The 14,999-nt window shown below is 45.4% G+C and overlaps 1 protein-coding gene across 8 annotated transcripts in view; it reads right to left on the reverse strand.

Annotated features, from left to right (window-relative positions):
* Positions 1–2,284: 2,284 nt before the first annotated feature.
* Positions 2,285–14,999, reverse strand: part of esrrb (estrogen-related receptor beta) — a gene marked incomplete at its 5' end in the record, with an annotated part of 57,651 nt that continues 44,936 nt past the window's right edge. For all 8 annotated transcript variants that reach the window (XM_080413792.1, XM_080413790.1, XM_080413788.1 and 5 more), the window contains 2 exons: positions 2,285–2,784; positions 7,224–7,493. In XM_080413792.1, the coding sequence (XP_080269918.1) occupies positions 2,540–2,784; positions 7,224–7,493 (515 nt within the window). In that variant the 3' untranslated portion in view covers positions 2,285–2,539. The remainder of the gene's footprint in view (positions 2,785–7,223; positions 7,494–14,999) is intronic.

Genomic DNA, 14,999 nt, shown 5'->3' on the forward strand with positions numbered 1-14,999 from the left:
TGGCCAATCAGGCTGTAGTAAAATCAGGGTCCCGGTCTTTTGGATTTGCGTTGGCCAATGATTCTGTAAGTATATGGCAGCAACTGTACCCTTCTGCTATGTCAGGGATTCCTTTGATCACAGTATCATATTGTTGTGACAGCGCCACAGTTTATCACATCACATAAATTACTTCAGTAGTATGAGGATCCTGCTCCCAGCACATTCCGTCTCACATGGAGAAGAGCAGCTTGGCTCTGCTGGACTTAATTATACTACTTGTCCTATATCCAGCACCGCAGAAGTCATGCTACACACAGGGAGGAAAGGGCGCATGCGATCTCACTCTCCCTCCAGAGATCACACCTTGTACCGACCACACCGTGGGACCGCTGTTAGCCTTTGGAGCATGCTGACACTTTGCCTCCATAGCGGTTTGCATGGCGCACACTCGGGGGTCCTTAGCTGTCCTTACAGATGCCTGACTGCCCCGCGGCCAGTGGGGAGGGTGTCGTCGTGCACTGGCTACTGTGTCAACATGGGGTCAAGCAGTGTTTCCATGTGTCTACTGGACTCCTAGAGGGGAGGCCGCTCAAGACAACAACCTCCCGCTGGGCTAAAAATAACCCCGGTGTGAACTGTGAAGTGCTGTCACTTCAACCCCGCACCTGCCACTTACCTCCGTTTGGATGAAGCTCTATAAATGGAGGCATGGCTATTAAAAGATGGCAGCCGTCTAAAATGGTGAGAGCAGATGCCGGGCACCTTGCTCCCCGTGTGTGGGATGACTCTGCCACAGGCTTAAAGGGACCCGAAATAGAGCGTTTGAAATATGGGCCTCTGATTGTTTGAACATGGCATCTCTTGGACTTCTGCCACTCGGCATAAATCCTTTGATACCAGCCGCTCCGAAACCCACTGATCATCTTTCACTGGAGCCCGAATCAGGTCACCCCGTTCGGTCACCGAAAGGGAGCAATTTCCATGGGCTTAAACGGTGACCAAATTTGGGGCTGAGGGGGGGTTTACACACGTACACCACCAACAACAATAAGCACTATGAGAGCAGAGGAACAAGTGGTGGTGTGGTGCGTCCTCCTGCCGGTAGGACGTAGATACACACACACACACACACACACACACATACATGGAGGAGGGCGTGGTCTTCTATCAACAGCCAGCAGCATTGAAAAGCAGAGGAAGGAAGTATAGGAGTTTAAGCACTGCTCGCTCACAGCTCCCTTTATTGCTGTGTTACTACAGAATAAGACATCTGACTACTGTACCTGCCTATGCTAGTTTGGTTAAACATGGGACCAGTTAAGTTTAAAACAGCAATCCATAACTTTTTTAATTTTTTGACCATTCTGTATTTTTTTTTACAATATAACTAACACAACTGTGGTTGTTGTAATGGGTCTACCTGCTCTTCTATTCAGAAATGTATATTCTGTGGTTGTGTAGGACCACTTCCGGTTGACAAGTGTTATTGCACGAAGATCAAAACGCAGTACATCCTCCGCCCACTTGGGCGTTCGGTACTAGCCCAGCAGTAGAACTTCCGGGCGCTCACACGAGTCAACCAGGCATGGGGTCCCCAGGCAGGGACATGAAAGTTACGGATTGCAGCTTTAATTTATACTCCATCACATGCAGGTGTCGCTTAAGGAAAATAACTGATCTACAAGCTTGTAGTTCGACAAGCGTCACTGTCGTGTGATGGAGTACTGAGGCTTTAGTCTTCCTGTCTGGAACAGATGACTGGCTCACTGCTCTGGAGAGGTATATTCAAGGACATATTAGATCGATAGGGTTCACATTTAGGTAACAGTTCTTATTTTTTTTCCTGGAGGAGAACAAAAATCAAAACAAACAAACAAAATAAAAACGGCCACCAGACTTTTGAACTGTACACTCAGGTCTTCTTCCCATAATAAATATATACAGTACATTTCCCTGGTCAAGTCCAGGCAACAAAAAACAATCGCGGGACAAAGTGAGTGTGTTGTTTTTTTGCTCGTTGACACTTCTTGTTATCTTCAGAACAAATATATACGGAATCCCACTTTGAGAACTCTCAGAAGAAAAGAAGCCCCGTTATTCTTGTGAATTAAGAGCCAGCAGCAACTATTCTTTAGTGAAGACATCGCGAGGGGCTGAGGCGTCCATCATTTACAGCATGACCACAGACCATAAACAACAAAAAAAATTATTACTGTACATAGTATTTCTTATATATTTTAAATTAATCTGCATCATTTTTATATTTATACTAATAACCAAGTTTTGCATTTCTTGTTTAAATTTTTTTTTTGTTTAGTTTTATTAATCAACGTCCCGGGGGTGGGGGGGGCTCCAAGAGTGAGAGAGGCGAGTCTCTGACTGTCCTGCCTCTCGATCGGACCCCTCTCTGCCCCATCATTTCCCCACAGCCTCCAGTTCCAGTCACTCTCTGTGTCGCCGACGCGGCCCCCTCCGGACGTTTGCCGTGGTGGGGGGGAGCGGGGGGGAGGGGGCGACTCGTACCGGGGCGACCCACCGAATGAACGCCCTCCTCCAATCAGACCTTGGCCTCCAGCATCTCCAGGAAGAGTTTGTGCATGGGCACCTTGCCCTGCACCTTGATGCTGTAAAAGTGCTGCACGGCCTTGGTGGCCGTCTGCCGCAGCAGGGGCAGGGTCATGAGCAGCTTGCCCGCCCGCCGCGGGTCCTCCTGGTGCTGGCTGCTCTCGTAGTCCTGCAAAGCCTCGTGGAGGGCGTCCTGGAGCTTCTGGACGGCCTCCATGTCCTCTATGTGCATGGAGTCTGTCGGGGGAGGGGGAGGGGGGGGGGGACAAGAAAACAACCGCGTTAAAAACTCATGCCCGATTTTATACTTTCAATTCCTTTCTTAAAAAATTGCGAAAATAGCAGATCTACAAGCTCATGCCATTTTCACTCTTAAAAAAAAAATCTGAATATTTTATCAAAACATTTTGGACAATTTTGGACAATTTCCTCTTTAATGACATGGACAAAATAGGGTTGCCAGGTTGAAAGTGATTTTAAATATCGTGTCCTGCAATACAAATTCACAGTCGGTTTTCAAAAATGCGAAACATAAATGTCACTCGGGGAGAAATGGGGCCCGAAGTCGCGGACGTGCAGGACTGTAGCGGGAATGAAATGGGAAATGTTTTTTTTTTTTTCTTTTTTTTCTAAAACAAAATTAAATCTCACGACACGATTGACCTTCAGTTATGTCAGTGAAGTCAGCTAGGGGACACATTTCAGAATAACTCAGATCCTGACAAGATATAAAGGATACATATTATGGTATATTTAGAAAAGTAATTTTCAAATGTAAAAAAATTAATAAAATCGTAAGATCTTTGGGCTGTTTTCCCTATTAGTTTTACGATTAAGTAAATGGTGCTTAAGTGGTTAGAAAAACAGAAAGTCGAGAAGTAATATCTTACTGCCTTTGATTATTTATTTTCCTTTTATTTTTCTGTCTGGTGAACTGGGTGGTGGGATATTCATATGGCCTTTGACCAATGAGACTGAAAATCAATGTTATCCTCCAGCAACAATAGAATGAATAGAAGCCGCTCCCTGCTGAATGAGTACACATTAAACACCCCAGTGTTCCGAAGGACAGCTCCCACATAGATTGTTTTTCTTAAAAAAAAAAAAAAAGAAGAAAGAAAATCCTCCATTAGAGAATTGGATGGCATAAATAAGCTTCACAACACTTCCTTCCTATTTATGTCCTCCTTATTTCCTGTGAGGAAATCGTTTGTTGCCGGGCAGAAACCTTGTATCTCCATATTTAAACTTTTCATGTATTTATGTTTTTTTTTCCGTAAATGAATGCCCTCCAAGCTCACAATGCATCGCGATGCGACACGTTGTGAGCTTGGAGATCGGCTATTTTCACTATTTTAAAATGTTTTCAAATAATAATACAAAAGAAACTGTTTTGGATATACAAGGTTTCTACCCGACAGCAACGAAATGCTAAGCATTGACGTGTCGAGAAAACAAAACACACAAAAAACCCCAACAACAACTAATATTTGACTATGATATTATGAAGCTTATCTAGCTACAAAATACATCAACAAATGCCGGGTGCATTTGTGTATTATGCATATTTGGTAAATATTTGAATTTATTTCAAAACTCACCAAATTAAGCCATTGTCTAACTTTGATATAATTGATTACTTAATTTAATTGTAGATGCATAATGTAGTGAATACTGAATATACCTAAGATTATTTATCCACTTTTTACTCAAACTAGTGTATCTAAACATCCGTTTAAAGTGCTTTTCCATGATAAATTACAACTATTCTCTGTCCCAGTTCTGAGAGAATTCTCTCTCTCCCTCTCCCTCTCCCTGTCTCTGTCGCTCTATCGCTCTGTCTGTCTGTCTGTCTGTCTGTCTGTCGCTCTCTCTCTCTCTCTCTGTACAGTAAAATCCTGAGTGTTAATTCAACCTAGAGGGTGTTGGTTCCATTGGTGTTGGTTCCATTTGGACACTCTCAGGGTTAAATGAACACTGGAGATTTGACTGTGTGATGACAGTTGCAGTATTGAATTGTTGTCTGTAACATTGTTCTGCTGTGCCACAGTTTCACACTGTTCCTACTGTACAGCAGTCACAACTCATTTTCTCAATTTCTCTCTCTCTCTCTCTCTCCTCTCTGTCTCTCCTTGCGTACGGGTCCCTGTGTCTCTCCTTGCGTACGGTTCTCTCTCAGGGATAGTCTGGGGGTCGCGGTTCTCTCACTGGTTAACCGGGTGTCTGGCACTCCAGAGGCGGCGTGTCATTGGCTGCCTGACTCGTCTCACCTTGGCGGTGCATATTTCACCACGCGGGACAATAAAAGGCAAAACAGATTTCAGACTTCGTCCCAAATTCATTGACTGGAACAACTGTATTCCCAAGACCTTGAGACATTTCTCACTCTGAAGCTTTTCAAATCCACAGCGGTAAAATGAAGTAGGTCGTTTTGGAAAGTGAATTGTGTGTGTGTGTGTGTGTGTGTGTGTGTGTGTGGGTCGGTGTGGGGGGATAGAATAAAAAGGGGGGGGAAAATCTGTGGTGGTCCTGTCGAGCATGTGATGTGACATAATTATCTCCTAGCTTGTTTCACACTGGAACAGAGTGACTGGTATGTGGAGCAATACAGTACAGTACTCGCACAGCGGTTTGGTTGTAAAACCAACACGAGGGAACAACACAGTACATGGAAAAAAACACATTTCTTGTTTGGTCTTGATTAATGTGTATGACATAAGGAGGAGAATTTCAGGTCATGTTACACGCACGCACACGCGCGCACGCGCACACACGCTTTGAGCGCTGAAACCGAACCCGTCCATAATTGAATTGCTGTGTGTGTGTGGCAAGAGATGGAGACAGAGAGACAAATATAAAGGAGAGGCGTGCAGGGACAGCCCGTCAGTGTGTTAAGGAAAGCAGAGCGAGGGAGAGAGAGAGAGAGAGAGAGAGAGAGAGAGATATAGGGAGCAATCAGCTTGTAGCCTTTGGAGGGGATGGGCTTAAAAAAACAACTTTGAAGAAACAATTTCCTTGCAATCCATCAGAGGGCCCGCGTCGATCCGATTGATAAACTGCTAATTACAAAATCAATCGCTATGAATTTTCACAGCTGTCAGACAGAGGGGCTCCCGGGAGAGTGATCTCACAGAGACCTTGTTCTAACGTTCCGGACCCCCCCCCCCCCCCCAACCTCCCCTCTTGATCCTCTCTCTCTCTCTCCCTGAACCCCATCGCTCTCCTCCTGCCTGTCTCGCCCCCTCCCCCCCTCCCCCCCCCACCACCACCACCGCCTCCCCCCTCCAAAGCTCTGCCGTCTGAAAGCAAAGCCCCACCATCAGCATTTTCATTTTTCAGCCGGGGACACAAAAAAAAAAGAAGCGAGAGAAAGCCGCTTGGTGACCCAGCCGTGCATTGATCAGAGAGGGACAGGCCGTGCCTCCTCAAAAGCAGTCTGTCGATAGCCACGTGCCGTCTCCGCATTGGAACAAACGAGGCCTATCACTCCCTGATACCCATTCCATTCGACTTAACACATTTTATTGACAGCCCCCGTGCTCCTAATGAAATGCTAAATTTATCTCCCGTGGCTGCTGTGCCCCGAAGCTACTGTTGGAGAGAGAGGGAGAGAGCGAGCGAGAGAGAGAAAAACCACAACATGGAAGGCATTCAATTAAAAAAAGCTGACTTCCATCCATACGCTGCCCTTATCTTCTTTCCATCTCTGTGTCTCAGGCTCCCTACCTAAAGGTTACTCTCAAAAACTCCTGAAAAAGCTAACAAAATGGCACTTTAGAAACTATGCTAGCTGATGCTTTACACACAGTGTGTGTTGTATTAGCACACACAAGTAAAGAGTATGAAACAAAACAAAAATAATATTAATAACAATATAGCATACTCTGTTGCACTACATTTTTTCTTAAACTAAATGCCTAAAATATATTTTAAATCGAATTTATGCAAGTATTATGGAAGTATTGTAATTTTAGTGCAGAGGGATGTTCTTTCTTCATTCAGTTGCAGTCAGTAATCTTAATACTTTATACTTAAGGATTTCATGTAAAAAAGTAATACAAATTGTGAATCACTATTTGTGAAATACATTTTCAGGACCCTAATTCTTTAACATAAAATGTTAAATGAAAACAAAATGAACGTTCTGCATAGCAAACAGAAATAAAACAAACTATTTGAACTGTAGAGCAATAACACTGAATTGTTAGTAGGCGTTTCAGCCCCTTGAAGTTTCCTGGCTATTAGCCTAAGTGTACACTTGTGTAATTAACGGATACATTCGAGCCAGTAATGAGGTTAATGTATTTAAAAATACCGTGTTTCAAAATGTTCACCGACACAACATTATCTCAACATAGGAAGCACTATTAAGTATTTGAACACATGTGCATCTATGCACATCTATTTGGAGTGTTGGTTTATAACTTGGCTGTCTCATCCATTTTCTAATTTACCCGTTCTAAATTCACAAAACAAATGAGTAAATGTAAGATTATATAGTATGATTGTTTGCCACCACAAAAATCACCTCACTCAAATGTCATGTGATTTGTTCCCATAAGACACCCTAACAATACCTGAAAACATGAGGTATAATTTTACCGCTACAGAAATCCCCAGACACGCACATATTATGTTCTGTGAGGCATGTCGTTCTACCGTGACAGATGCCCTACCTGAGTTGGCGAGCGCGATGGCCTTGAGGGTGACAAACTCCTCCTTCTCCACCTTGAGCTTCTTGTACTTGCGGACCAGCTGCAGTATGGACACGTAGAGGTCCAGCAGGCCCGTCAGCCGCGAGTGCTCCTCGTCCATGATGTAGTCCTCGGCGTAGACCAGCTCGTCCTCGTAGGGCAGCGAGCGGAACACGATGCTCAGGATGAGGATCTCCATCCAGGCACTCTGCAGGAGACTCATCTGGTCTCCCAGAGACAGGGTGGAGAAGCCTGCAAGAGGCAGCACAGGACATAATGAGCAGTGTTGCCAAGTCTGCTTATATTATAAGCCACTTTGGGCTTGTTTTTTTCTGTAAAGTCGCTTGTAAATATTGGTGGTTGGGGGGGGCTTGTTTCTAAAGTGTAGTTGTTGTTTAAATGACATTTTCACGTCAAGGACCCCCAAATTAATATGTATTTGTTCGCAGGCCCCCATCTGAAATTATTTTGTGGCAGGGACCCCCATACAAGATTTCTGTATTTAAAATTGCATACAACATTTTAAATGGCATTCATAAAATCGGCATCCTAAAATGTTACATGATCAATGTTGTGAAATGATCTCGGACTGAACTGAAATAGCATGAACCAACATATCTATCATTTTCCACTATTCAGCTAATTCACCCCTCCCCCCCAGGGTTGATCAGCAAACCAAACATGGGTGCCAGAGTACACGCGGTGGCACATGTTTAGCATGGGGTGTTTAATTTTAAATGCACTGTGGAAGGTCCTCCTTGAGGCCCGTGTCACAGCACTGTGTGTGGGCTTTACTCTAAAGTGAGGACAGTGAAACGGTGCAAAGGTCTGGATGACACAAAGCCGCGTGGTCACCCCTTGTTTCCTGTCACACTACTACTGGTGTGAGGGGGATTAGCACCGTTTAGCACACCCTCATTGGAGGGGTTGAGGACATGACATGCACTCGTTGCCGTGCAGGGGAAGGTGACACACACACACACACACACACACACACACACACACACACACACACACACACACACACACACACACACACACACACACACACACACACACACACACACACACACACACACACACACACACACACACACACACACACACACACAGGACACCCGGACATGCATGGATACACAAACCCGTGGGTGTGTGTTTTGTGTGTTTGCAATCATATACACATACAAACATGAACAGACGCTCTGACATAGAAACTGAAACTGAAACACACACACACACACACACACACACACACACACACACACACACACACACACAGTGGGTTCACGTGGTTCAACCCCAGCCGGAGGACCAGCTGAAACCCTGCCCTCCATTCTAAAACAGCAGCTGAAATTGACTGGTTCGTATCAAACCACTCTCACCCCCCCCCCCCCCCAGGACACCTCTACATATGCTAAGAATAGAACGTTAAACAAAACAGACCACCATATCCTCTGAAGATGAGCTGAGGGAAATTCAAACAAATTAAAAAGGGGAAAGTGAAAAGCGAATGTGGTGAAAGAGAGAGGGAGAGAGAGAGAAAGTGGAGCAGATAGACAGATAGCCATCTCATCCCCTTTTTCTCTCGTACTACCCTTCAGCTGTCAATAAAATGCGTGAAGCCCCCCCCTCCTCCTCCAGCCCCCCCCCCCCCCCCCGTGCAGAGAGTCGAGGTGCTGTGTGCCCGCGGGCGTCCCATTCTGACAGCATATTAGCCCCTTCAGCTCGGCCCCTGATTAAAATGATTGCTTTTACAAGTTTGCTGTGTGCCGCGCTCTCTGCCGTGCTGTGATTAAGAGGCGATAGATTACAGTATTGACCAGGGCGCTCGCCACGCCTCACCATCCATGTTTACTCTTAAATATAAATGATCTCATTGAGGCCCAGTCACCGGCCTGATGTTAATCTCCCTCGTGCCTGACACCCGCAAACACATACACGCGCACGCGCTCGCGTCTGCACACACACATTTTAGCGATAAAACTGACCACGCTGGCTGAGAGAGGGGAGTGATGAGGAACAGGGAGAGAAAAAGAGAAAGACGCGGGACCGAGAAAAAGAGAGAGAGATTGGCAGATCGGGAGAGATGGGTAGAGAGAGAGGGAGAGGGAGAGAAAGAGAACGAAGAAGAGCAAGAGACAGGCGAGAGAAAAGGGGGTACCTGTGTGTTCAATTTCTCTTATCGTGATGATGACCACAGGAGGGGAAGAGCCGGAGGATACATTAATTAACAGATTGCAATCAGAATGTGAGGGCCTTCACATTGTGAAGGGGAATCAATAGTCAGTAGAATGGAGTGCTCTGATCACACACAGAACGGCTGTGGTGCTGCCGGACGGTGGTTACAGGGTTCTGAAGGAACGTCCAGCCCAGGTTCCACCCAAATCAACCTGGGCAAACTGCCCGAAGCACTCAAAGCATTTGACTGTTTTCAATAAGCCTGACCCTTGCAGATCTCCAGGATGCATCTTAACATCTTCAGTTGTGTAATTTTCCCTGTCTGCATACCTGGCCATTAATTTGGACAGAATGGACTGGCCAAAGGGGAAATTGTCATGCAAGCATGGCCGCGGTGGTGTTTACTATCTGGTTGGCATCACAATCGCAGACAAAGCTTTGCCGAGCCTTTTATTGCCAAGGAGCACTTGAGGCGGAACTAAAGCGCTGCTCCCAATGTGACAGCTCCTTGTGAAGGCCTTGTTCAGGGCTTGTTGGTGCTCCTTTCCAGTTCGCTCCCATACAGCAGACACCCCTCAGCCATGCACACACACACACACACCGAGCACAGCAATTACCTTTGACGTTAAAAGTCAGTGAATCTAATCCGGTGTTGTGAGAAAGGAGCGGTGGTGTTTTCTCCCCCTTTGCTCCATCCCCTCTCTTCAGGGCCTAAATTATCGCTCCAAATGGGATCTCGTGTCGTTGCCTCGCCTTTTTCCACTCAATTTAATCGAGTAATGAAGTGACTTCCCGACTCCGCAGGTCACACTGCGCTCAGGCCGCGGCGCTCTGAAGGCGGCCCCGGTTAAGTGCCGTCGGAGTGGGTGATTTCCTCTAATGAAATATCAATATTTACATCTTCATTTCCAGCCCACTGGCCTTGGCGGGGTTTGACCAAACATGACACAATATTGACCAAATCGGAGAGGCCTGTCCACGCGGTTGAAGAGGCCCTTTCCTCTTCATTGCCAAGCGCACTGGGAAGATCTCGGACTGAAAGGCTTGTAAACATGACTATAGAACAGCCAGGAGATAATAACTATGCACATTTTTCCCTTTGTTCACTTTTAGTTAAGCACCCTGCTCTGGGGGAAATTCACCAAAAAAATAAAGCATTTTCAAAGATGCAATCTTCTCCTGTACTGTACATGCACATCACTGAAATACGAGTCCGATCCGGACGAAACAAACGTCAACAAATAAATACGTGACAGATAACCAACATTACACAGCAGCACCACAGCCCGACCGCCGTGTAACTGCTTCAAATAATTCATCGCTCGCAATTTGAAAACAAGACCCGTAAAGACCAACTTGGGAGCCAAAAAAAATCCACATCCTCTCTGCCTTTATCTCCCTAAAAAGCCCTTGGCTGTAGGAAGAGAAGGGAGGGAAGGGGGGGGGGGGGTGACCAGACCCCACAGACGGCTCGTTCCAAAACCCCTCACACAGATTAATCAGCACACCATTTCATCTGCCAGAGCACAGGACGGGCCCCAAAATGAAATGTTGGAGATTTCTGTTGAGCTGGAGTTCATATTCTATTAATTTATTATTGTTTCCCTCTCCCGGAGGGCCATTAGTGCGGGTAATAAAAAGAGATGTAATTACGAGGCACGGTGGCCCCCTCCAGCTGCAGACCCAATCGTAACTCACCCTCAATCAGACAGAGCAGACAAGAGGGAGGGAGGGAGAGGGAGAGAGGAAGATGGAGGAGAAAGAGAGGAGGAGATATGGGCCAGAGGAGAGAGAGAGAGAGATAACAGAGAGAGAGAGAGAGAGAGAGAGAGAGAGGTTGAGGAAAGGGGGGGGGCAGAGAGCACAAGGAGGGGGAAGGGGGAGAGAGCCCTATGTATTTCGTCGTAAGACGGATAGCAAAAATAGCCGATCTACAAAGTCACGACGCGTCGCAAGCTTTTATGTAGATCGGCTATTTTTTCGTTTTTAGAATAATGGTTATTATGACATGCCCAAAATAGGGATGCCAGGTTGAAAGTGGTAAAAGGAGAGTAGAGAGAGACAGCGGGAGAGAGAGAGAGAGAGAGAGAGTGAGAGTGAGAGTGAGAGAGAGAGGGGGAGAGAGAGAGGGGGGAGACAGAGTAATTGTGGCTGGACAGGGGCTGATCTATCATGGCTTGCTATCAGAAGGACAAGCGGGCCCTGAAGACTTGTGCCCAGAGGCAATCTCACCCAGGCCAAGCCAAGTGCTCTCCAGGCTGCAGTTGAAGCAGAACTGCCCCTAACAGCACCCAGGAGGTTCAACTCATCCTTTTATTCCCCCCCCCCCCCCTCTCTTCAAACTCAGCTGAGCGATCACGTTCTCGCCATAAGCTTATTCTATATCAAAGTGCTTTCTATTTTAAACGATACCCTTAAAAAAGAGGACAGTGTTTGGTGGGTGGGTTGTAGTGGAATAGCTTGGGGTGGGGTGCACCTGTGATTTGTACAGGCTCCTGTGATTTGGGCCGTATGGTTCACAGGATGAAATATGTAACCGATATATTTAACAATTCATGAAGGAAAATCTACAGCAGATCCATATGTGTGTGTGTGTGTGTGTGTGTGTGTGTGTGTGTGTGTGTGTGTGTGTGTGTGTGTGTGTGTGTGTGCGTGTGTGTGTGTGAGAGATATGTGTTGGTGCCCATAGATGCGTGTGTATGTGCGCGAGTGTGCGGGACACTGTATAGTGTGTTGATGCGGTGTGTCTGTGTCCCCAGTGATATTGTGTGCGTGTGTGCATGTGTGTAACTTGCAGCTGCCGACCATGATTCTTCCTGAATTTACATGACAGCGTCAGGAGGACCCAATCAATAGCAGCTTGGTAATAAATTGCTGCGCTTGACATAAATAATTTGACCCGAACCCCAGCCACATGTACAGCACAAACAGCTCGGTTTGCTGCGAGCCTTTCCCCGCACATGGATTTGATGACACAAAGGCTGTTACACGCGGGATGAAAACCATGTCAATACAAATGAAAATTCGTTCATGAAACGGAGGCTGACGATTGACAATTATTCCTGTGTTTTTCAGCTTCGCTGCTCGCTATTAAAGGAGAAGCTAGCTATCTGCTTCTTTTGGACACGATAACCAGCCCATTATCCCATTGTAAGTAGCTGGGGAATGGGTGATTTGACCATCAGCCTGTGAACGTTATGGGGTTGAATAACGTTAAATACAGTAATCCCCTTGTCTTAATCTGCACCCTTTGACCTCGTGACCCTTGCGCGTGAGTCTTTAGCCCTCCCCAGGGTCCCACTGCCCTCCACTGACGTTATATATCTCTGTTTAGCCCCAAAGACCAGGCGGAATCAGGCTTTAATCATTGCCATAATTACACATAATTTATCTCTGCTGCCAACGAGCAACACAGCTTAATGAGGGAAGGCGCTCTGCTGATGATGTGGCTTAAAGGCACATCAACATTAGACGGTTTCCTACAGAGGGCTTTATGCAAAAATATCACACAAAGCACCATACACATGCAATCATTTCAGACTATTTGATAAAGATGCAATCTAGGTAAATGAATGGTTTAATGGACATACTGTAAATGGGAGCCTGCACCTAGTATATATACTACTCATATATACATAGTAAAATCCCCCATTGTTAATTAACTCTGAGATTGAACAAATGTAACCAAATGGACCCTTACAGGTCATTTTGGCATGTGTACTGTATGTATGTTTGAACTAAACAAAGCCCCCCCCCCACCCTGCTGCAGATGTCCCTTTCCTGCCACCTTTCCCCACCCCTGCCTGTGTATCTGCCTCCTTTACGTCACTAAGACCCCCCACCATAGGGCTGGGCTATGACTTCAAATCGATATCATGAATGAAACTTTTGCCTTGATTACGATTAATGAACGATTATTTGAAAAAAGTGAAAATAGCCTCTCTACAGTACAAGCTCACTGTGTGACGCGTTCTGAGCGGCTTTTTTCACAATTTATGTTATATCGCTGTTTTTGCACACCATTTTATTACAAAGTAAGTATAATAAAAATATAATAATTAAGTGGTCAAACAGACTAAACGATTTAGTCTATTATTATAAAGAAAAGTGTCGATTCGTACTGTATATAACTCCAAAAAGGTAGAACCTGCACGCCAAAGACGGTAAAACATACTTCTTTATTACAAAACTGACGTTTCGATTCCGTTGTGGATGATCTTCAGGTATATTGATTTGTATATAAGAAAAAATATATATACAGTATATACATATAAAAAATGCTTCTCGATTATTCTACGATTAAGTCCGTTAGAGGTTCTAAATGTCGGTTTCGATATATTTTCGGTTAATTGCCCAGCCCTACCCCACCAACCCCATCTCAATCTCCCCTCAGCTCCTCCTGTCTGCATTTTTTCCGGCCCAGGTTTCGGGGTGTCGGCATCCACCTGATTGCTCAATCTGTCTTTATCTCCTGTGTTGAAGCCTACGTCAGAGGCTAAATTGAATATACTAAGAGCTGTCTGTTGGTGTCTATATTTAATAAAGTGCACTGATGAGGTGCTGATTTATTGCCCGGCACTGTTCACACTCTATTACAAGGAGATTACGCAGCCTGAGTGGGATCAAGCTGGCAACACAGTAAGTAAGTAGATCTCACAATTTAATGGCAGAGCGAAAACAGAAGCTGAGGCGGGGAGGAGAAGGATAGGCGGGTGGATGGATGGATGGATGGATGGATGGATGGATGGATGGATGGAGGGATGGATGGATGGTTGAGGTGGGTGGGGAGCGGAGGGGCGGGATTGCAGGGCGGCGGGGTGGGCTGACACAAACACGACAACATACATGAGACGTGATCTCTCTTTAACATCGCTGCCCCCCCCTCCCCTCCTCCGTTAACAACGCGCACCGCGTGGCTGTCTGTCAAACGCTGAGCGTTTGAACTGAAATGCAATAAAGCAGATGATGATGAACGCTCCCAAAAGACCCGTATTAATGAATAGAACGATGCAAACAAGTAGAGCTCATTAGATTCACCTGGCCTAAATCGGATACAAAAAACAATTAGTAGGCAGTTGGAATTAAACTGAGGGGGGTAAAAAAAATCTTAATTGTATATTACAGTATGCACCACATCATTTGGAACAAACACCCAGAAAAGAGCAGGTCTGCTAAGACTCTCAGATCTTCTAAATCAAAGCTGAAGACTTTCCTGTTTGTCGCTCCCTTTTTTTTTAGGTTCTTGGTTCATTTCTTGTGCTGCACTGTATTCTGTATTCTCATATTTTTGTTATTTCCTATTCTCTGAACGTTGTAACTATTTTTAATAGCATGTAAATGTCCTTTTACGATGTGTTTCTTTGCACTTTGTCTTAAAGCTCTTAATGTTTAGTGTAAAGCGCTTTGAAATGCCTTGTTGAAAGGTACTGTACAAATAAACTCGTCTTGCCTATTAATAGGCAATAAACAAGATAAGATGCATCAAATCCCCATTTTGTGTAAAGCACTTTGAAATGCCTTGTTGAAAGGTGCCATATACAAATAAACTTGTCTTGCCTATTAATAGGTAATAAACGAGAT

This window comes from Gymnoscopelus braueri (assembly GCF_963280865.1).
Source record: "Gymnoscopelus braueri genome assembly, chromosome: 19".
Taxonomy (NCBI): Eukaryota; Metazoa; Chordata; class Actinopteri; order Myctophiformes; family Myctophidae; genus Gymnoscopelus; species Gymnoscopelus braueri.